This window comes from Meles meles, chromosome 5 (assembly GCF_922984935.1).
Source record: "Meles meles chromosome 5, mMelMel3.1 paternal haplotype, whole genome shotgun sequence".
NCBI classification, from domain to species: domain Eukaryota; kingdom Metazoa; phylum Chordata; class Mammalia; order Carnivora; family Mustelidae; genus Meles; species Meles meles.
The window spans coordinates 153,316,998-153,338,385 of NC_060070.1; the positions used below are offsets into that span (position 1 = coordinate 153,316,998).

Below are 21,388 nucleotides of genomic sequence, written 5' to 3' on the forward strand. Positions count from 1 at the left end.
TACGTTTTCATATCTCTTAGGTAAATGCCTAGAAGTGAGATTGCTGGGACATAATGCAGGCATTATTTAACTTCATTAAAAATTCCCAGTTGTTGAAACTAGCATACCGTTTTACATTCACACTAGCCGTGAATAAGAGTTCCAGTTGCTTCATATAATCACCAGCACTGGGTGCTGTCCGTCATTTTAATTTAATTTAATTTTTTAAAAGATTTTATTTACCCATTTGACAGAGATCACAACTAGGCAGAGAGGCAGGCAGAGAGAGGGGAGGAAGCAGGCTCCCTGCTGAGCAGAGAGCCCGATGCAGGGCTCTATCCCAGGACCCTGGGATCATGACCCAAGCTGAAGGCAGAGGCTTTAACCCACTTAGCCACCCAGGCGCCCCATCAGTCATTTTAATTTTAGCCATTCTAATGGATATGTAGTGGTTTTAATGTCTTTTTGTGATTTTAATGTTATATTTCCTTATATGATATTGAGTACTTTTTCATGTGCTTTTTATGGCCAATGGTCATTCAAATATTTTCTTTTGTAAAGTATGTGTTCACCTCTTCTGCCTCCTTATGTTGGTTTGCCTTCTTATGATTGAGTTGTGAGTGTTCTTTACATATTCTACATACCTGTTATCAGAAATACATAGTCCAAATATTTTCCAGTCTGTAGCTTCTCTTTTCACTTTCTTTAAGGTGTTTTTTATTGAGCAGCAGATTTAAATCTTGATGAAGTCAAATTTAGCAATTTTATCTGTTATCATTAGTGCCTTTTGAGAAATCTTTCCTTTGGTCATGACACTATTTTACTTCTAAACTACCTATGTGTATAACTTTGGTTTTTATTTATTTATTTTTTCTAAGATTGTATTTATTTATTTGACAGACAGAGATCACAAGCAGGCAGGGAGAAAGGGGGAAGCAGGCTCCCCGCTGAGCAGAGAGCCCGATGCGGGGCTCGATCCCAGGACCCTGGGATCATGACCTGAGCCAAAGGCAGAGGCTTTATCCCACTGAGCCACCCAGGTGCCCCTATAACTTTGTGGGTTTTTTAAAATTATTTTTTAATGAAAAAAAAGAAACTGAGGGCAGATTTCTAATCTGTTGCCAGCTATGTCCAGTTACCATCCCGTCTGGGAAGCAAGAGCTATAAAATAAGGAGCAAAGATAAGTGTTTTGAGGGAGTCTGGAAACACTGTAACTTCTCGGTGTTTAGTGTTATTTGTTTCATTGTAATGATTGGATTTAAAAACCTAAAAACAGATCAAAACTACTGAGATTTGGTCCTGATGGGTGGACAAAATATTTTCGAGTTTGGGTTGGGAACTAGATAGAAACACTATTGATGTGAAAATTTTGGGGTTTGGGAATGAACAGTCAATAAAGAATTCTTGAAATGTCTTTGGTCATGAGGTCATGGGGTCCCGAGGAGTGACCCATTATATACTTTCAAGTTGGAAGGGGGTTAGGGATAGCGTAAGTCTCTAAGGAATTTTGTTTTGTTTTGTTTTTTAAGATTTTATTTATTTATTTGAGGGGCGGCTAGGTGGCTCAGTCATTAAGCATCTGCCTTCAGCTCAGGTCATGATCCCCGGGTCCTGGGATAGACCCCCACTTTGGGCTCCCTCCTCAGTGGAAAACCTGCTTCTCCCTCTCTCATTCCCCCTGCTTGTGTTCACTCTCTCACTGTCTCTGTCAAATAAATAAAATATTTTTTAAAATCTTTTTTTAAAAAAGATTTTATTTAAAAATCTTTTTTTAATTTAAAAAATTTTAAAAATTTTTTAAATCTTTTTTTTTTAAGATTTTATTTATTTATTTATTTAGAAAAGAGAGAGAGAGAGCATGAGCCTGGGGGGGGGGGTGGGCGCGGAGCAGACTCCCCTGCTAGGCAGGGATCCTGAAGTGGAACTTGATCCCAGGACCCTGGATCATGACCTGAGCCAAAGGCAGACCCTTTACCAATGAGCCACCCAGGTGCCCCTCTGAGGAAGTTTGGAAGCAGGGTTTCCAGGACGTAGAGGGGTTTGCTATTGTTAGGAAAGGTATTTCATTACTGTTTATCTAAATCCTTAGTCATGAGACCCTTCAGATGTGAATCAGTGGGCCCTATGCTTGGGGTATGATTGCTGACATGTATTTTAGGGGATAGAGAGGAAGGAAGTTTCCAAAGGATTTTTTATAGGTTCCTGGAAGTCAGGCTAATGTCAAGCTAAGGCTGTCTTTTGCTGCTAGCAAAGTATTAACATTGTGGCAGCTAAGCTCCTAGAGGAAGGTCACTCTACCCATCTCAGGCACTTGTCAATGGGCTATAAGTTGTAAGGAAGTTTAATTTTTTTTTCTTTTGCTTTTGTTCTCCACATCAGCTATCAGCAGGAACAGAAAAAGAGGGAAAATTAAGGTGAAAATTGGAAGGACATCTGAGAAAATAAGTGGGCAGCTAGGAAAGGTGGCGAAGGAATAAAAGTGGAGGAGGGGGCGCAAAACAACACAAATAAGACATTTTCTTCAATCCCCGCCCCCCAAATCCTATTTAGTCTGAACAGTTAAAACTTTCATACAACGGATATATGAAGTGTGCACTAACTGCAGCAGGAGCTCATGTCAGCCTTCTGTGATCATCCCCAGTGACCTCAAGGAGATCCCCAAACAGGAAGAACGGGAAAACCAGTAACGCACAGGCCCGCAGGCGCTAGTTTTGAACAATCAAATATGCTAGAAGCATCATGCACCATTAAGGTCGGCGTAGGCTCGGGTCCTGCAAACCCTTAGAGACCTGCCAGTTGCTTGAGGAATTCCTGACGTGTACATTAAGATTTATGTCTCTGTGGAAATCAGTAAATCTTAACTTTTACAACCGAGCAGATTATACGTTGAGTCAAGAATCTGGAGAGTCAAGAACTTCCCGTGTCTGCACAATATCCCCTGTAAGGGAGCTCGCTCGGGAGCAGTTCCTCGGAGCAGCCTGAACCACTGTCTCCCTGGCCGCAGTCCTCAGTAACCTGCTGAGACGGGCTTCTTTCAGGCAACGAGAGAATGAACGCGGATGTGAACGTAGATCTGCTTCCCTAACTTTGTGGCGTGAGAACTAGGGTCTCCTAGTGAAGCGTCCCTCGCAAACCGAGCATTTCAGACGCTCATCTGCGAAGCAGGTTTTGTGAGATGACAGTTCAGCCCGCTAGGAAACGGCCGGACGCCTGTGAAGATTCGTCGGGAATTTATACTCAATCACCATGATTTTTTGAACATGACACTCTAAGATGTACTCGGTGCCAAAGGGGAACCCAAAGGCTATGCACTGTGGCGGGCAGGAATTCCTCAAGCAGCCGGCAGGTCTCTAAGGGCTTGCAGGACCCGAGCATACGCGGACCTTCACCCTCCCACCCGCGACCGAGCGGCGCGCAGGCGCAGGCGAGCCGAAGCGCTCCGCCGGCCGACCATAGAGCTTCCAGACCTCCCGGGTTCCTAGAGAGCTTCCGGAAGTGCCTCGAGACAAGATGCGCGTTGGTCGATGTCGTTCCTCCGCGGTTTGGAAGTTACGGGCCGGAGGGCCCTGGTCCGGTTGCAGCTTTCTCCCGGGTTCCTCCCTGCCGCTCCTCCGGGTCCGTGGGTCCTCTGCAGCCCCCCTTCCCCGCCCCGGGCCGCCCCTGTTGCTCGCGGTGAGTAACGGCTCGGGCTCCAGGTGGAGGAGGGGAGCGCTTTGTGGCAGACGAGGCCGCCGCTGGGGACGGACCTGAGGGTCTGGGGAGGGGCCCAGACGCTGGGGGCGCCCGGGGCTGCAGGGGGCTCGGGGGCTGGTCCCCTGCGGGCGCAGGCTAGGCCGCGCGGCCCCAGACTCTCTGACAGGGACCCTATCCTGGGGGGTCTCTTTCTTCATCCCGCCCCTCTTTTCGTGATGTTACCTGTCTGAAAACGGGAAACCGCCCGCACGTTATCTTTTCCGGCCGCGTCCACCGTCTGAATTGGTTTTACTTCGCAGTGATTTGCATTTCCTTCACAGTACGATCCCCACCTACCCCCCCCCCTTTTTTTGCCTCAATATTTTGCTTTTGGAAACCCTAATTATCCTTGGAAACGTATTTTTGCTGTTACTCTGCTCTTTGTGGTGTATTCAGAAAATGGTGGTGTGTTGCCCCGGTATTTGTACAGAAGACACATTTTTCACGTCTGGAATACGGCCTTACTCGAAACACTTAGCTCGTTTATCAAGGGTCGCTGAAGTGGACGCCTGGGAGCTCTTCTGCAGGAGCCCCATCCCGCGCACGAGTCATTCTGTCAGGCAACACGAAGACTGCCGCTTCCGTTCTAAGAACAATCCAGATTTCTGTCGTTTGGTCCAGTTAAGAGTATTTATGCAGTAATCGTTGATTTAACAGATGCCTAAGTGTTTTGAATTAGTGCTGTGGGTGGTGTGACATGTGGTCGGTATTAAAACCGGCTTCTGCCGTTGGAGATAACTCTAAAGCAGTTTTTGCTCCACTTATTTTTTCTTGACCTTTAAAGCCTGAAAAATCTCTTTCTCGTTTTATTTTATATTCAGTTCCCAGACTTCCCAAAGTAAACTGACTTAGTCCGAAGGAAGGAAATATTCTTCTCACCTCTTAAAAAAATAATGCTTTAAAATATGAGTTCTGGGGGCACCTGGGTGGCCCAGGGGGTTAAAGCCTCTGTCTTCAGCTCAGGTCATGATCCCAGGGTGCTGGGATCGAGCCCCGCATCGGGCTCCCTGCTCAGCGGGGAGCCTGCTTCCTCCTCTCTCTCTGCCTGCCTCTCTGCCTACTTGTGATCTCTGTCTGTCACACAAATAAATAAAGTCTTAAAAAAAAAAATGAGTTCTGGGGCATCTGGGTGGCTCAGTAGGGTAAGCTGCAGAATCTTTTTTTTTTTTTTTTAAGCTTTAATTAATTTATTTGCCAGAGAGAGAGAGCCCACAAGTAAGGGGAGCAGCAGGCAGAGGGAGAAGCAGCCTCCCCACTGAGCAGGGAGCTGAATGCAGACTGGATCCCAGGACCCTGGGATCATGACCTGAGCCGAAAGCAAATGCTTAACTGACTGAGCCACCCATATGTCCCAAGCTTCTGACTCTTGATTTGGGCTCAGGTCATCTCAGGGTCCCAAGATGGAACCCCATGATTGAGCTCAGCAGGGAGACTGCTTGAGATTCTCTCCCTCTTCCCCTGCTTTCTCTCTCTCTGAAATAAATCGTTTCACCCCACCCAAAACGCTGACAAAATAATGTTTAAAAAAATAATAGTGAAATAAAATCTGAGTTGTACCTTTGGTAGTTGACAGGATTATAGCATTTGAGATTAGAAGTCTTTACAGATTGACTAGTTTAACTTCCTAAATAAATAAACTTGACTAGGTATTTTTAAAAAGAGATTTACTTATTTATAAAGATTTTATTTATTTATTTGAGAGAGATTGTACATGTGCTCGCATACAAGCAGGGGGGAGGGACACAGGGAGAGAGAGAAGGGGACTCCTGTGATCACAGGATCCTGAGCTGAAGGCAGATGTTCAACTGACTGGGCACCCAGGTGCCCCTGTTTATTTATTTGAGAGAGTGAGCGAGCTCAGGGAGGAGGGACAGAGGGAGAGAATCTCAGGCAGACTCCGTGCTGAGTGCAGAGCCCTCCCCAGGCTCCATCTCACCACCCAGAGATTAAGACTTGAGCCGAAACCAAGAGTCCCATGCTTAACTGACTGAGCCACCCAGGCGCCCCTTGACCTGGTATTCTTAAAAGAGGATGTAAGGGGGACGCCTGGGTGGTTCAGTGGGTTAAGCCTCTGCCTTCAGCTGGGGTCATGATCTCAGGGTCCTGGGATCGAACCCCGCATTGGGCTCTCTTCTCAGCAGGGAGCCTGCTTCCTCTCCCCCAGCCACCCCCCCTACCCCGCCTCTCTGGCTACTAGTGATCTCTCTCTCTGTGTCAGCCTGCTTCCCTTCCTCTCTCTCTGCCTATTTGTGATCTCTGTCTGTCAAATAAATAAATAAAATTTAAAAAATAAATAAAATCCTTTAAAAAAGGAAAGAAAGGCACATTTGGAAAAAGCTATATGAAGGTAGGCTTATAGGAGATAAAGGTAGGCAGGTATACATACCATAAAGGGGCTTGGGTATTGGGCTGAAGAGTTGGGTTCTTTGCTGAAAGATTTTAAAGTCATGAGTTGTATTACCTATTTGTTAAAACAGTCTCTCTAGCATAGTATTAATTTCATAGGGTAACATAACTATAACAAAGTATCACAAGTTGAGTGGCTTAACACAGCAGAAATCTATTCTCTCACAGTTAATGGATGCCAAAAGTCCAAATTCAAGGGGTTGGTAGAGCTACACTCTTCTAGCTTCTGATTGTTACTGGCATTTCTTGGCTTGTGCCTGCCTAACTCCTGATCTCTGCCTCTGTAGTCACATAGCTTTCTTCTGTGTCTGTGTTCACATGGCCTTCTCTTTGTATGTCTCAATCTCTGTGTCTCTTCTCTTCCTAAAAGTATACCAGTCATACTGTATAAAGCCCTTCTCTACTCTAGTATAACCTCATCTTAACCTGATTACATCTGCAAAGACCCTACTTATAAATAAGGTGACATTCACAGGAATCAGGGGTTAGGACCTCAGCGTAATCTGTTGGGAGGACGCAGTTCAACTCACAGCAGGCAGCAGTGTGGAACACTAATGGGATAAAAGAATAACCAAAAGGCAGGAAGACCACTTAACCACTGTAAGTGCCGGTGAGAGGTGATGTCTGTTACCAAAGATAAAGGCCATAGGACATATCCCACAAAGAAATAGGACCCTATTAGTGAACGCTTTGGACCTCCAGGTTCATATCTAAACCTTGCTTTTCAGCAAATACAGATATATTCTGTGTTAGGTATTGTAAATAATAGCTTTTGCATGTTCTTCCATTTTATCAGTAAAATAAAAGATACAGATCTGTACTCATTGGGAATATACAATTAAGTTAGGAAGTCAAAACTTCTTGCAACTAATAATACGTAACTACAAGAAAAGTAACATTAAAAAAACAAGTTATGAATTCTATGAATATGATGAGTGAGAGAATACATTTTCCAATTTTGTATTAACATATTCCTAAAATAAAAATCACTTGACCATCACAAATAAAGTAAAAGGATAAACATTTGTGCAACAAGTTAGGGGAGGAGGGTAGTCCATTCCAATTGGAGTCATCAAGAAAGGATTTTACTTGATTTTTTTTTCCTTTTTTTTTTTTTTTAAGTAAGCTCTATGCCCATTATCGTGCATGAACTCACAGACCTGACATCGAGAGTCACATGCTCTTCCAACTGAGCCAGCCAGGCACTCCAAGAAAGGATATTAAAGGAGAAAACATTTTATTTCATCCTTTAAGAATATGTAGTCTGTACACTAACAAAAGCAATCAGAGAAGACTTCAATAAATGGAGAGACAGACTGTGTTTACAGAATGGAGATTAAAATGTCAGTGAGCTATAGATTCAGCGCAAATCCTAGTCCAGGATTTCTTTTTGTAGGAATTTATATCAGAAGTCAATGGAATTAGAAGAATGAAAATGGGCGCCTAGGTGGCTCAGTCTTTGAGTGGCTGCCTTCAGCTCGGGTCATGATCCCAGGGTCCTGGGATCTGGCCCCACATCAGGCTCTCTTCTCAGCGAGAGGCCTGCTTCTCTCTCTCCCACTCCCCCTGCTTGTGTTCCATCTCTCGCCATGTCTCTCTGTCAAATAAATAAAATCTTTAAAAAAAATTAAGACAATTTTGAAAATACACAATAAAGTTGAAGGACTTTAATACTTGATTTCAAGATTTTTGAAAGCCACAGTAATCAAGACAGCTTTGGTTTGGTGAAAGGATAAAGGTGTAGGTCAGTGGAACAGAACAGAGATTCCAGAAATAGATCCACACCTACATGACTAATTGATTTTTGACAAAGATGGGCAAAGATAATTCAGTGGGTAAGAGTAATCTTTTCTGCAAATGGTGCTGGAACAATCCGGTATCTGTGTGCTGTTCACACTTCAAACTCTGTCTATGTAAGAATTAACTCAGAATTTGGGGCGCCTGCCTGACTCATACTCTGCAGGTGGAGTGTGTGTCTCTTGATCTCGGGATCATGAGTTTGATCCTCAGGCTGGGTGTAGATTTTACTTAAAAAAGCAAACCCCAAGGGGCACCTGGGTGGCTCAGTGGGTTAAAGCCTCTGCCTTCAGCTCGGGTCATGATCCCAGGGTCCTGAGATTGAGCCCCACATTGGGCTCTCTGCTCGGCAGGGAGCCTGCTTCCTCCTCTCTCTGTCTGCCTCTCCACCTACTTCTGATTTCTGTCTGTCAAATGAATAAATAAAACCTTTAAAAAAAAAAAAGCAAACCTCCAAAAAAACCCTCAAAATGGATCATAGACCTAAGGTAAAACTTAAAGCTATAAAACTTTTAGAAGGAAACAGGAGGAAATCTTTGTGACCATGGATTAAGCAAAGGTTTCTTAGATATGACCCCAAAAGCACAATCCCTAAAAGAAAAAAATTGACCAGTTTGACTTCAAAAAGTTACGAATTTCTGTTCTTCGAAAGGCACTGTTGAAGGTATGAAGAGGAGGAAATACTTCCAAATCATATATCTTATAAAGGCCTTGTATCCAGAATATGTAAGGAATCCTCAGACTCAAAAGAGAACTAATTTGAAAACAGGCAAAAGTTTTGAGCAGACACTTCACCAGAGATCTACGGATGGCATTATTGGTCAGAAGGAAGATGCAGATTAAAACCATAGTGAGATACCATTACACACTCAGATACCTAAAGTTAAAAATAAAACAATACCAAATGCTTGTCAGGATATGAAGCAACAGCAGTTCTCACATACTGATGGTGAAATGCAAAGTGTTACAGCCACTTTAGAAAACAGTTTTGCAGTTTCTTATAAAGTTACACATATGCCTACTATATGACCCAGCAGTTTTACTTTTAGATATTTACCCGGGTGAAATGAAAACATGTTCACACAAAAACTCATAGTAGATACTCATAGTGGCTTTGCTTGTAATCAAAACTTGAAAATGTCTTGAGGTTATCTCTCAAGTCAGAATGGATGAACATACATCCATATAAGGAATAAACTGGTACATTCTATAGCATTGATGACCTCATACGTATTATGCTAAGTGAAAGATGCCGGACTCAAAAGACTACCTACTATATGCTTTTATTTATAAAACACTGGAAGGTCATTAGTGTGTGGGACTAGACTTTTGGGTCACAGGTGTGTTAGGGCATTTAGGTTCCTTGGAGAGGCAGGACCAGTGCTCCAAAGAGAGTTGTAGAGGGAGATAAGGTCCACAGTGGAAGTAGTTAGCCTTGAGACAGGAGGGAGGATGGAGAGCACGGTAGGACAATGACTTAAGTGGAAAAGAGCCTATGGTGTTAGGACGGTTCTGGACAATACCCTGAGCTAGATTATACAGAGATTCGTCTCCTGTTGAGTGTGAGGGCTAAGTTGAGAGCTGAAATGGGTGGAAATGGTATCGCTGGTGTAGCAAATGCTGAAAGTTCATCAGCATCACTTGAGGACCAGCTGAGGTTAAGTGCAGATCTTCAGTTAGGCCCAGTGTGCATGGTTTCCTGACTTTGCTGTATTCCACATCCCCGAAGAGAGGAAGCAAAGAAGGAAGGGAATATTGCCCAGATGGGTGTTTGGTGTGGCAGAAAGCTAAGGAGGTAAGGAGTTACTTCTGGAACAGCGGAGAGGATCACTTAAATGACTGAGCCATGAGGGACATGCTGTGGTAAGGAGCTGGTTAAGGTGTCTTGGTAAATTTGTCTCGCTTTAATATCGTTTGGCAGTTTCTCTACCCCAAGTATTGCCCTTACTGAAGAGCTCCTTGGAAGGTTCTTGAGAAGATAAAGAAGGTAGTGGGGACGAGCCTCCTGAGCTTCTCCAGCCCTAAATGGCAGCAGAATCAAGAAAGTCATTAGCCCCATTCCCATCTGACCAAGCTCCTGAGGAAGACCTTGTCATCGTCAAGGTAGAGGAAGATCATGGCTGGGACCAGGCATCTAGTCTGCATGAAAATAATCCTCCCGGCCAAGAGCTGTTCCGCCTGCGCTTCAGGAAGTTATGCTACCAGGAGACATTAGGACCCCGAGAAGCTCTGATCCAACTCCGTGCACTTTGCCATCAGTGGCTAAGGCCAGATTTGAACACCAAGGAGCAGATCTTGGAGTTGCTCGTGCTAGAGCAGTTCCTGACCATCCTGCCTGAGGAGCTCCAGACGCTGGTGAAGGAACATCAGCTGGAGAACGGAGAGGAGGTGGTGACCCTACTGGAGGATTTGGAAAGGCAGATTGACATATTAGGACGGCCGGTAAGTAAAAGGAGGCGTGCGCGCTAGAACTGGGAGGTCTGGAAGTGGCCTGGAGGGACGTGAGCACCGCAGCGGGAGAATAAATGCCGGGTGTCCCATTTCCGTTGCAGGAGGATGGACGCAGCTCTAGCACAGCATGGCTTGTATCTGTAGAGTTCTTTTTATTTTTGCGAAGGCTGTGTGTACATATTTTATCCTCATAACATCCTTGCAACTATGATTGTTCTGTTTGCCAGGTGGGAAACTGGTACACAGAGAACTTCAATTACTTGAATTTCTCTGGGCGCTCATAAAGGCAGATCTGAGACCAGACCTCAGGTTTCCTTGGTGTTACCAAAAGATTTTTCTATCTAATAGCCCTGCTTTAAGTTTCCATTTATCACTCTTCCCATACCTTGCAAGTGCAAAAGGCAGGAAGGGCATCAGCAGAAATGATGCCTTTCGGTGCTAACTGATAAGTTTGTGTTCTCGCTGCCCTAGGAAGTAGACGAAATTCTTCTTCCTTTTAACAAGCACATAGCCCTATAGTTGTGCTCTTGGTCCTCATAATGTTGTTCGCTTTCTTTCATGAAGGAATTTCTTGTAATGCAGCTGTCCCATTGTCCTCAGGTCCCAGCCCGTGCACATGGACATGGACTCTGGGAAGAGGTGGTGCATTCAGAGTCTGCACCAGAGCTTCCAGATGCTCCGCTCCTATCTGTGGCAACCCAGCACAAATCTCCAGTGCCCCAAGGGCTTCAAGAGAGAGGTGAGGGGCCAGATTTCATAGACGAGGAGGGAGGAGTAGAAAAGAAAGTGCCTGTTGAGTTCCTAGAGAACCAGGAAGTGAAATTTCTTGTTTACAGACCAGTCCTAAGTTCTGGATTTGAATGTTTATCTAGGCTTCAAAGACAGACTGTCGGTCCCGTTGGTAAATTCATGAACAAATTAAAGAGAACTCGGGGATTTTTATATCTTCACACATTTCTTTATCCCAGTGTAGTAACAACATAGGCGTTTTTGAGGTTTTGCTGGAGTCATGCCACTTTCTTTGTAACTGCTTTCACACTAAAACATTGTCTTGGATAGCCACAATAAATGCATCACAGTTAGGAGATATAATGCTGATCCAGTACTAATCGGGTCCACAGCTCATATTTCTGTTGCCAGTCGTCCCAGTAATGGTCTTCTGGAGTCCAGTCCTAGATTACCTTTTGCAGGCAGTTACTGTGCCTCTTTAGACAACTTTAATTTGGAATAGTTCCTCAGCCTTTCTTTGCCTTTCATGACTTTCACGTTCTTGATGAATACTGGTCTGTTATTTTATAGAGTGGCTGCAGTTTGGGTTTGTGTGATGTTTGCTTACACGTAAATTCCAGTTGCATGTGTGTGACTGGAGCATCCTGGCAGGGCCGTTGTCGTCTTTGCCGCCATACCACAGGAATTTGTCCTGTTACTCGTGTTGGTATCTTTAGTGACTTGGTTAAAATTATTCTTGCTAGGTTAATCACTGTAAAGTTACTATTTTTTCCCTTTATAATTAGTAAGTAATTTGTGGAAAGATACTCTTGAGTATGTTTAAGTATCTGGTCCTCATCAAACTTTTGTTGCTAAAACACAAGTTTAATTTTCATTGATGCTGCTCAAATGAATCAGTGATTACTAAGACTTACAAAATGATGATTTTCTGTGTCATGCCTTCTGCATTTATGTGTTGTAATAGAGAGTGTTTCCTCCTCCCTATTTTATTTTATTCATTAATTAGTTAGTATGGACTCATAAGGTCTTAATTTTATTCCAGAAATAAATACCTATATCTGTCTTTATTTTGTCACCGTCTTTATTTTGATGCTTAAATTGTCTCAGATTTGGTCAGAGGAGACCCCTTCAGTCTGGCTCCTCCATCCTTTTGAAATTTCCCCAACATTTTTTGAGAACTTCTTGCCTTCTTGCAGAACATGATGTTCTAGTCTCCTTTCATACTTGCTCCGCATTCCTTTTTCTTTTTTTCATTTATGTGATTTATAGTAGTTTGTTCCATGTAAACTGATTTTTAATATTCGAGTTAGTATATGGGTGTTGTCTAAAGTTCTAAAGCTTATTGCCCAAGACGCAGTAGTCTGTTAATTTTGGTATTGCAATGTCGGACGTCTGTAGGAAGCAGATAGCGGCAGTCATGGTAGACATTGCAGAAAGGTAATAGAGTTAACAGAGATAAATTGGTTCTCATATTCCATTTGCCAATGAGATCAGAACCTGAAGAAACACTGTACAGAGGCACAAGGATAGAAAGTAGCTTTGGTGATAGAGAAGAAACTCTAAAGCAGTTCCTGTTAGGAAACCAGTAGTCAGGGGCACCTGGGCGGCTCAGTCAGTTAAGCATCTGCCTTCAGGTCGGGTCATGATCTCAGGGTCCTGGGATCGGCTCTCTGTTCAGCGGGGAGTCTGCTTCTCCCTCTTCCCCCTGCTCTTGCTCTCTCTCTCACAAATAAAATAAATTTAAAAAATAATAAAAATTTAAAAAAGTAAACCAGTACTCTATTTTTGACATGTAACTTCAGGCTGAGTGGGACATCAAAGTTCTGTCTTGTGTGCAGCCATAGGTGTAGACCCAGAGCCCAAGATATAAACATTCTATTTTATATTTTTTTAAGATTTTTTTTAAAAGTTTATTTAAGGAACCTCTGTACCTAGCATGGGATTTCAGCTTACGGCCCTGAGATGCAGACCTGCATGCTCCTACTGAGCCAGCCCGGGGCACTTCAGCATTTTATGTGCAAAATCTGTGACAAGCACATGTTCTGAAATACGGGCATCTTTGGAATGGGTTAGGGCTGGCTGCCGCAGCTGTGGGACAGGGCTGGTCTCACTCAGCTCCTTTCTCCTCTCTTAGCCCTCTCTACTTCTCAGAGTCCTACCCCTTCCCAGAAGGGAAGTCCTGGAGACCAGGAGATGACAGCAACACTTCTCACAGCAGGGTTCCAGGTGAGTTGTACCCCTTCTCCCTGAAACCCGGTAGCTCTGCTTGACAGCGTGGGCGGCATCTGCCTTCTGTCTAGACTCTACCAGTACTGACCAGGAATTGCCGCAAATTCTTTTTGCATGTTTCTCGATTTTCCCTAACCCCAGTAAATCTGGTGCATTTCCCTACTCTTCCCAGCTTCTGGAGATCCCTTTACATGGTACGTTCCCACCTCTTGATCCTCTCCAACCCCGGTGGATCTCCCATGCTCTGGGCTGGCGCTATGGAACAGTGCCAGTCCCACATGGGGATTTTGTTTTGTTTCAGACTTTAGAGAAGATCGAAGACATGGCTGTGTCCCTAATTCGAGAGGAGTGGCTTCTTGATCCATCCCAGAAGGATCCCAGTAGAGATAATAGGCCAGAGAATTACCGAAACATGTTCTCCCTGGGTAAGGAGAGCGCTGGTTATTGTTATCAGTTAAGGTGTTTTGTTTCTTTGTTATGTGATGGTAGTTGTGAGCTTTCTGAAAGACATTGTTGAGTTCAAACTCAGGAACTAACAGAGAGAAACAGCGCTATAAAGTGGACTTCAGCTCTCTGAGCCAGAATGTACCTTGGCTATTATTCTGTGCAGTGGGACTCACTGCTTCTGCTCCCAGTCCCATGAAATCTTTACCTGGATTTCACCCTGTTAAGCTCGTTGTGCTCCACCCTTTCAGTGACTGCGGCTTTTTTCCATTTCTGTCCCCTCAAACCCCCCTTCGTTCCTGGCACTTCTTCCCCATTTGGCCTGTGGTACTTGTGTTTGACCCTGCTTTCGTCTCCTTCTGTATTGTGACAGCGTTTGGAGGCAGGTGGCAGCTTTGTGTGTCCTGCCAGTTTTCCATGTATATTTCCCTGATGTTCGATTTCCTTTATAACAGAGAGAATAGAAAGTGACACTGGCTTGATGTTTCCCACATTTTAATTTCAGGTGGTGAGACCAGGAATGAGAACAGGGAATTATCTTCGAAACAGGTAATATCTGCTGGAATCCAACCACATGGAGAGACAGCTGCCAAATGCAACGGGGATGTTATCGGGGGTCTTGAGCATGGAGAAGCCCAAGATGTTCTGGGCAGATTAGAGAGGCAGCGGGGAAATCCCACCCAGGAGAGACGACATAAATGTGATGAATGTGGGAAGAGCTTTGCTCAGAGCTCAGGCCTTGTTCGCCACTGGAGAATCCACACTGGGGAGAAACCGTATCAATGTAATGTGTGCGGGAAAGCCTTCAGTTACAGGTCAGCCCTTCTTTCCCATCAGGATATCCACAACAAAGTAAAGCGCTATCACTGTAAGGAGTGTGGTAAAGCCTTCAGTCAAAACACAGGCCTGATCCTGCACCAGAGAATCCATACTGGGGAGAAGCCATATCAGTGCAATCAGTGTGGGAAGGCTTTCAGTCAGAGTGCGGGTCTTATTCTGCACCAGAGAATCCACAGTGGGGAGAGACCCTATGAATGTAATGAGTGTGGGAAAGCTTTCAGTCATAGCTCTCACCTCATTGGACATCAGAGAATCCACACTGGGGAGAAACCCTATGAGTGTGATGAGTGTGGGAAAACCTTCAGGCGGAGCTCACATCTTATTGGCCATCAGAGAAGCCACACTGGGGAAAAACCCTACAAATGCAATGAGTGTGGGAGGGCCTTCAGTCAGAAGTCAGGCCTTATTGAACATCAGAGAATCCACACTGGAGAAAGACCCTATAAATGTAAAGAATGTGGGAAAGCTTTCAATGGGAACACGGGCCTCATACAGCATCTGAGAATTCACACAGGGGAGAAGCCCTATCAGTGTAATGAGTGTGGGAAAGCCTTTATTCAGAGGTCAAGTCTCATTCGGCATCAGAGAATCCACAGTGGAGAAAAATCTGAATCCATAGGAGTTTAGGAACAAAGCACAGTCGTAGTTTGGGCATTATTCCACATTAGAGAAACCACATGCTGGTGAGGGCTCTTTCCGTGTAGTAAAAAGAAAGTTTGTCATCACTGCAACCTCAACAGGGTCAGAACGGATCGTGGTGGCGGATTAGAGTAGCTCTTCAGTAGTCTGGGCCAGTGCCTTGATGAGGTGGGTTAGCTTGACTGTCCAGGGAGGTCTGAGGGAGTGGAGCTCCTGATGGCCTAATGTGTCCTTTAGAAACAAAATAGCATTAGAGCAAGTTGCTTGTCTTGGAGGCACTTAATTTTGTCTTTCTCGGAGTGGTTGTAGGTTTTGAGAGAGGCTACTCCTGGCTCCTCTGCTTCTTCCCATCTCCTGTGACCCCTTCCCCCATTTACCTCCCCGAGGTGCACTCGTGCTGCAAATCTGATCTGAGAAGCCACTTTAGAGTTCGAAGCAGCCTCTGTGTGAAATTTATTTTGTATTTAGCTTCCTAAGAACCTAGTTCTAGGGAAATTTTTACAGACACTTAATGTATTTATGCGTAAGTGTGCATTTTGTTTTATTCTGATGTTCCTGATAGGGGAAAACCGTGTACCCACGCAAACTCAGAACGCTATATTTTTAACAGCACTGCAGCATTTTCCTTCATATCTCACCTTCCCTGACTCCAGTGAGTCACTGAGCATCCGTACATATCCTTCACCACCCCCAGCCCCCGTACGTGTGTCAGCAAAGGAGGTGATGGTTGTGGGAATGAAGCAGAGAAAGAGGTGAGTGGAGACTCAGCCTGGCTGCTCTTGAGCCCGGCTGGTTGCACCTTTTGCTGACTTGTGGCTCTCCTTTCCACCTTCCCACGCTGCACTGTGGTGCACAGAGGGGTGACACCACCCTAGTTACTGCATCACGTGGGAGAAAGGAGAGACAGAGGTGCTTGAAAAAGACCTAAACATCCTTACAAAGAATGTACACACAGCTCGCCTGGCCCTTTACAGTACTGCCCTCTCAGGTTTTACCAGTCTGCACAAACCCCTGACAGGGCGGTCTGTCACTCCTGTCATCATCCTGCTCCCACCTCGTCAGACGGCCTTAGCCCCTCACCCTTCATTCTCCATCTGTTTCTTGCCATTAGCACTGTGTGTCCGCGTGGCGATCTGTCGAATACTTCCCCTCACAGCTCCTCGTCTTCTGAATTCTGGTGGACTCCATGTGTACTCCAGCGGACACAGTATCTTAACTCATCTTCACCAAGCACTATCTTTCTTGGAGGCTTTCAGTGTACCAAAGGATATTGGGTAAAGTGACAAGGTTGGGTTAAATAACACACCAGAATCTATGCATCCAGACATGGTTTGTCCTTTACATTCGGCACTTCTGCTTAGTTCGGTAGCGCTCCCGCTCCTCCAGATATTTGGAAGACTTGGACCCCTGAGTAATGTCTCATTTTTTACCATTACCCTCTTGTTCATCACATTTGGACTGGAGTTAACTTTTGGCTTTTTTCCCAAATCAGCTTTCAGAATTGGAATTGATTCCACTAATCCTATTCAGAATAGGATGCACGATGCATGCCAAGAGAAGTTACATGACTTCACACTGACTGTTCTAAACAGGAACAACACTTACTAACATGTATTGATGTTTTTCAAAAGGTCATAAAATCTTTCATCATAAAGGTCTGCCTTTTGGATCATGAATTCCTTCTCTATTAAACCCCTTCTCTGACCCACTGTGGCCCACCCTGATCACTAAGAACATCACCCCTGTTTCACTGAGTGAGTGATACCCATCTGTCCTTTGTTATCGTGGCTTCCTTTGTTAACTTTCTCAGAACAGTGCTTTCCGTTATCCTTTGTTTTCTTATTCTCCTTTTTCTTTTTCTTTTGGCTATAGGTTCCCTTGCACTTGAAGGGAATTCCATTCCTCATTCCCTTGTACTTGAAAATTCAAGAAACCAGAAACAAATCTGGTGGTTTCTAGATCCTTGCTCTCTGCTTCAATTGTGCCTTTACCCTCTGTAAGATACCAGTTCTGCCAGTGCTGCCCGTGTGCAGATACTGTTTAGGAAGGGTGCATCGTCAGAGGGATAATATGTGCACGCATCCACACAGTCCTCCCACGTAGTTCCGAGGAGCACTTGTCTTCTGTTCCGGTAAAAGCTCTCAGAACAATATACTGAAATGCCTGTAAGCATACCAGCTAACATCTCTCTACTCACAGTAATGTGTAGTCATGCTACTTAAATCTATAATTACTGAGCATCTGGCAGGAATTCAGAGAAAAGAAAATATGCCTAGAAAGATTAGTGTGATGCTGGGATGAATAAGGAAAGACTGTGACTTGAAGGAACTATCAAGGTTGGTTTAGCCCACATAGAGAAATGGCTGCATAGTGTAAGAAGGTAGAAAAGGCTGTTGTTTCTTTGGGGGCACGCGCAGAAGTCCATTCTTGGTCTCCACTTCTCAGTCTTTGTACTGGAATGTTTTCGATCCATCTTTATGACCTTATCTTGAGCTCCTGACTGAGTGATGTGTGTGTGCTAAGTTCCTTTATATCCCGCAGATTCTATTTTTATGCTCTTAATCTGAGATGAGCTGTTCACCAATACTTTCTTCTCCCATCATGATCACATTTTAGGGCCCAGCATGATAAAGTGGTTCTTCTGTAATTCTGCAGCCATTCAACTTAGTCCTAGAAGACGTGTCTTAGGTTTCAAAGATTTCTGCCATTGAGCAAGATGGCAGCGCTAGAATGTGGTGGGTGATTCCCATACAGAGCAGTTAGCTTTACTCTTGGTCCTGCGCCTCTAAATAGTAATAGCTGACATTTATTAAGCACTTACAGTGTGCCAAGCCATATGCTAAGCATTTCTCATGGTTCTGATAGATAGTATATCCCACATTTTACAGATGAGGAAATAGGCTTAGAAGGGTGAGTGAGTAGACCTAGGTTATAGAGCTGGGAAGTGACAGAGCAGGGATTCTGCCCTACAGGGTCAGATTCTCGAGCCTGTGCTGTTGACCACTTTGCTACCATGTCTCTCATGAACACCCTGACCCTGGCCAGCCATCTGAAAATTCGGTATCCCTGACCATAAGAGCTACTGGGGAAGGGAATGTAGAGTATCGTACAGTACAGATCCATTGCAATTACTGGAAAATTGGTTGAAAAATGTTATTTTGATTGATACTTTTGATGGTTAGTACTAGAAAGTTAAATGGTACACATAAAACATGTTTAAAAGAGTAACTCAGAATATTAAGCAGTAATGTACAGATTCAAGTATATTTCTCCCTAAACTGCCCCAGGGAACTAGAATTGTGGAGGGAAATGAAATATCCATGTGCCATGCCAGGCCAGGCATATGGTCATTTGGGATGACAGTAAAATTTACCTACAGCGTGAAGTGGAGAAAACCTTCCACTCACTGTCCATGTCCAACTGCCATTCTGTTTTTCTTCTATCACTCACAGTTTTTCAAATGTACCATCCATCGCTCAACCCCATTTTCTCATTACTATACCCTTGAAACTTCTTACTGGCTTTTGTACTGTGTTCCACTTAAGTGTCCCATGGATAAATATCAATGCCTTTTCTGAGTTCTTGTCCTCCTTGATCTATATTTCACATTCTTAGTTTACCCTGCAACCCAGGAATTCTCTCCTTTGGCCTGTGGGGTCCTTTTTGATCATTTTCCCCAATTTCTAGCTTTTCTTTATTGGTCTTATTTCTCCTCTCCACAGAAAATAACCCTCGTGTCTTGATTTTATCCAGTATCTTTTCTGTATTCACTTGTACTTATCTATTTTGATTGTTTACACTTAATCTTCTGTATTTCATTTCAGTAACTTAATATTTTCCACCCTGTGGGGCAGATACCTACAGAACTTGGTATTTGAAAACAGACCTCATCATGTTTATCCCCCAGCTCCCATTTTCCTTTTAAATAGGCATTATTGCTTAGCTTCTTTATCCTGAATAGACTCACTGCCTTCATGTATGTCTGTTTGTTCTTTTTAACTACTTAAAAAGTGGTTGCCCATTGTGGGGCTCAAACTCACGACCGCGATATCGTGTCCTGTGCTGTACTGACTGAGGCAGCCAGGTGCCCTGTCTTTCCTATTTCTTATCACCATCTTAGTGTTGTCTTTGTCTTTTTCTGCTCTCCACTCCACATTCCAGTTCTTCGTTTTCTCCGTGAGGCTGGATCTTTCACATTTCTCCCATCGCCTTGTAGCATCTGCACATCCATATATTCTGATGCCCAGGTGATTGTAATTTCGTTCTTCCAAGATTTCGAGAAGTTTCAAGAAACTTCAAGATTTCATTGCTTTCAAGATCCCCCTCCCCATGCTTCTAAGCTGATTCTCCTCAGAATCCATTTTTAGTCCAGAACACTGGGCAGATAATTCTTACCAGAGCACTGGTGTTCCAAGTTCTACCATTATTTTGCCCTTCATGCTTAATCTGCCTCTGCCTCATTTTCTGGCATATTCACCTCGACTCATCTGGTTCACACTGTTGTCTTACAAGCCCTTGCCTCTGTGCCTTTCTCATGCAGTGTCTTTTGTTGAGATTGTTTTTGGCCCCAGCTCTTGTTCATCATTCCCTTCAAGCCTGGCTTCTTTGTACCTTCTGAGTGAGCGCTCCCTGACTTCTCCTCACACTGAGACCCCCCTTGTTCTGTGCTGCCTCAGCACTTATCCTTTGAGTTTGTACTGTGGTCCATGCACTACTAATATGTTGCTTTGTAATTATTTTCTAGCACTCTGTATTGTAGTTCACATTTGTATTTATTTCCAAAATTAAATTGTAAGCTCCTTGAGGGCAGGAATAATGACTTTTACATTTGTATCTCTGCACCCCCTAGTGCCTAGTACAGTGCTGAGCACACAGTAGGTGTTTAATAAATGCTTGTCAAATCATTGTGTGGATTATTTATGGAGTTCTCTACAGAAATTTTTAAGCTGTTTTCAAGGTTATATGTCTCTCTTACCACTTTGTACGTACATCTGTTTCTGTAGTACATCTATAACTGCCTATTCCTCAGACTAAGACTAAAAAAATCAACTTCAGGGGCACCTGGGTGGCTCAGTTGGTTAAATGTCTGACTTTGGCCCAGGTCATGATCTCAGCATCCATGGGATCAAGTCCTGCATCCATTGCAGCATCATCAGTGCTCTTTGCTCAGTGGGGAGTCTGTGTCTCCCTTTCCCTCTCCTTTTTTGCCCCTTCCCCCTCAGGCTCTCTCCCTCCAATAAGTAAAACCTTAAAAAAAATCTCAACTTTAGGAGAATATATGCAAAAACTGAAATATGAAGCTCTCCATTTGTTTAGCCAAACTTATTTGTTCATTGAGGAAGAAATAAGAAACTAGAGATTACTGTGTTAAAGCTATCATTGCAAAAGTGCTTGAGAATAGGCTTTTATATCTGAGGTTATATCCAGTGGTTCTCAAGTGGAGAAAATTGGCAATGTCAAGATATTTTTGGTTGTACCATCAGTGGACAGTTGTGATGCTACTGGCATCTAGGAGATAGAGGCTAGGGGTACTGCTTAACATCCTGCGTGCCCAAACATCCTGCATGCAGATGATCTAGCTCTGTATGTTTGATCTGTTTGATCTAGCTCTGTATGTTTAGTAGTGCCATGAGAAACCCTGGTCTAGATATATTTAAGATATATAGGAGAAAGAAGAGAGATGAATACAAGCACTGCAGTTAGAAAAATTAACTATGGCAAGCTTTAAAAGAATCTTGTGTATATATTTTATAGTATGTAAGATTAGAAAAGAAAAAGCTTTAAATGATGGAAGTTCACAGCATTATACATGTTGGGGTGATGGTAAATCATAAAATAGTTGAGGATGGTGTTCTAAGGTTGCTTTCAGCATCAGATCTGCATCCATCATTCTACCAAGGAGGTGTTCTAGGACTACAAATCTAGTGCTAGCCTTCCCTATCTTGGCTCATTACATAGAATCAAAGATAAAACTTCAGCAGGGGGCCTCTAACTTATAAACTATTTAGCTTTGGGGACAACACATAACCTTCAACGGTCCCTCTGGCAATCCCTCTAAACAGGATTAACTACTCCAAGGAAGCCACAAGTCAGAATGTTAAAAGAGTTTGCCAAGTAAAATACCCACTTCAGTAAAGTTTT

At 43.8% G+C, this 21,388-nt stretch overlaps 1 protein-coding gene across 1 annotated transcript; it reads left to right on the forward strand.

Moving 5' to 3' along the window:
- Window positions 1-3,466: 3,466 nt before the first annotated feature.
- Window positions 3,467-20,151, forward strand: ZKSCAN8 (zinc finger with KRAB and SCAN domains 8). Its single transcript, XM_046004865.1, has 6 exons — window positions 3,467-3,652; window positions 9,837-10,357; window positions 10,967-11,105; window positions 13,230-13,321; window positions 13,626-13,749; window positions 14,274-20,151. Exons 2-6 carry the CDS (start codon window positions 9,941-9,943, stop codon window positions 15,233-15,235), a joined length of 1,734 nt encoding a protein of 577 aa, XP_045860821.1. The 5' UTR covers window positions 3,467-3,652; window positions 9,837-9,940; the 3' UTR covers window positions 15,236-20,151.
- The last annotated feature ends 1,237 nt before the right edge of the window (window positions 20,152-21,388 follow it).

Excerpts from the sequence above, each read along its gene's own strand:
- ZKSCAN8 (XM_046004865.1), top strand. The coding sequence starts at position 9,941 with ATGGCAGCAGAATCAAGAAAGTCATTAGCCCCATTCCCATCTGACCAA. Across the intron at positions 10,358-10,966 it reads TTGACATATTAGGACGGCCG|GTCCCAGCCCGTGCACATGG; the intron begins GTAAGTAAAAGG and ends CATTGTCCTCAG. Across the intron at positions 11,106-13,229 it reads CCAAGGGCTTCAAGAGAGAG|CCCTCTCTACTTCTCAGAGT; the intron begins GTGAGGGGCCAG and ends CTCCTCTCTTAG.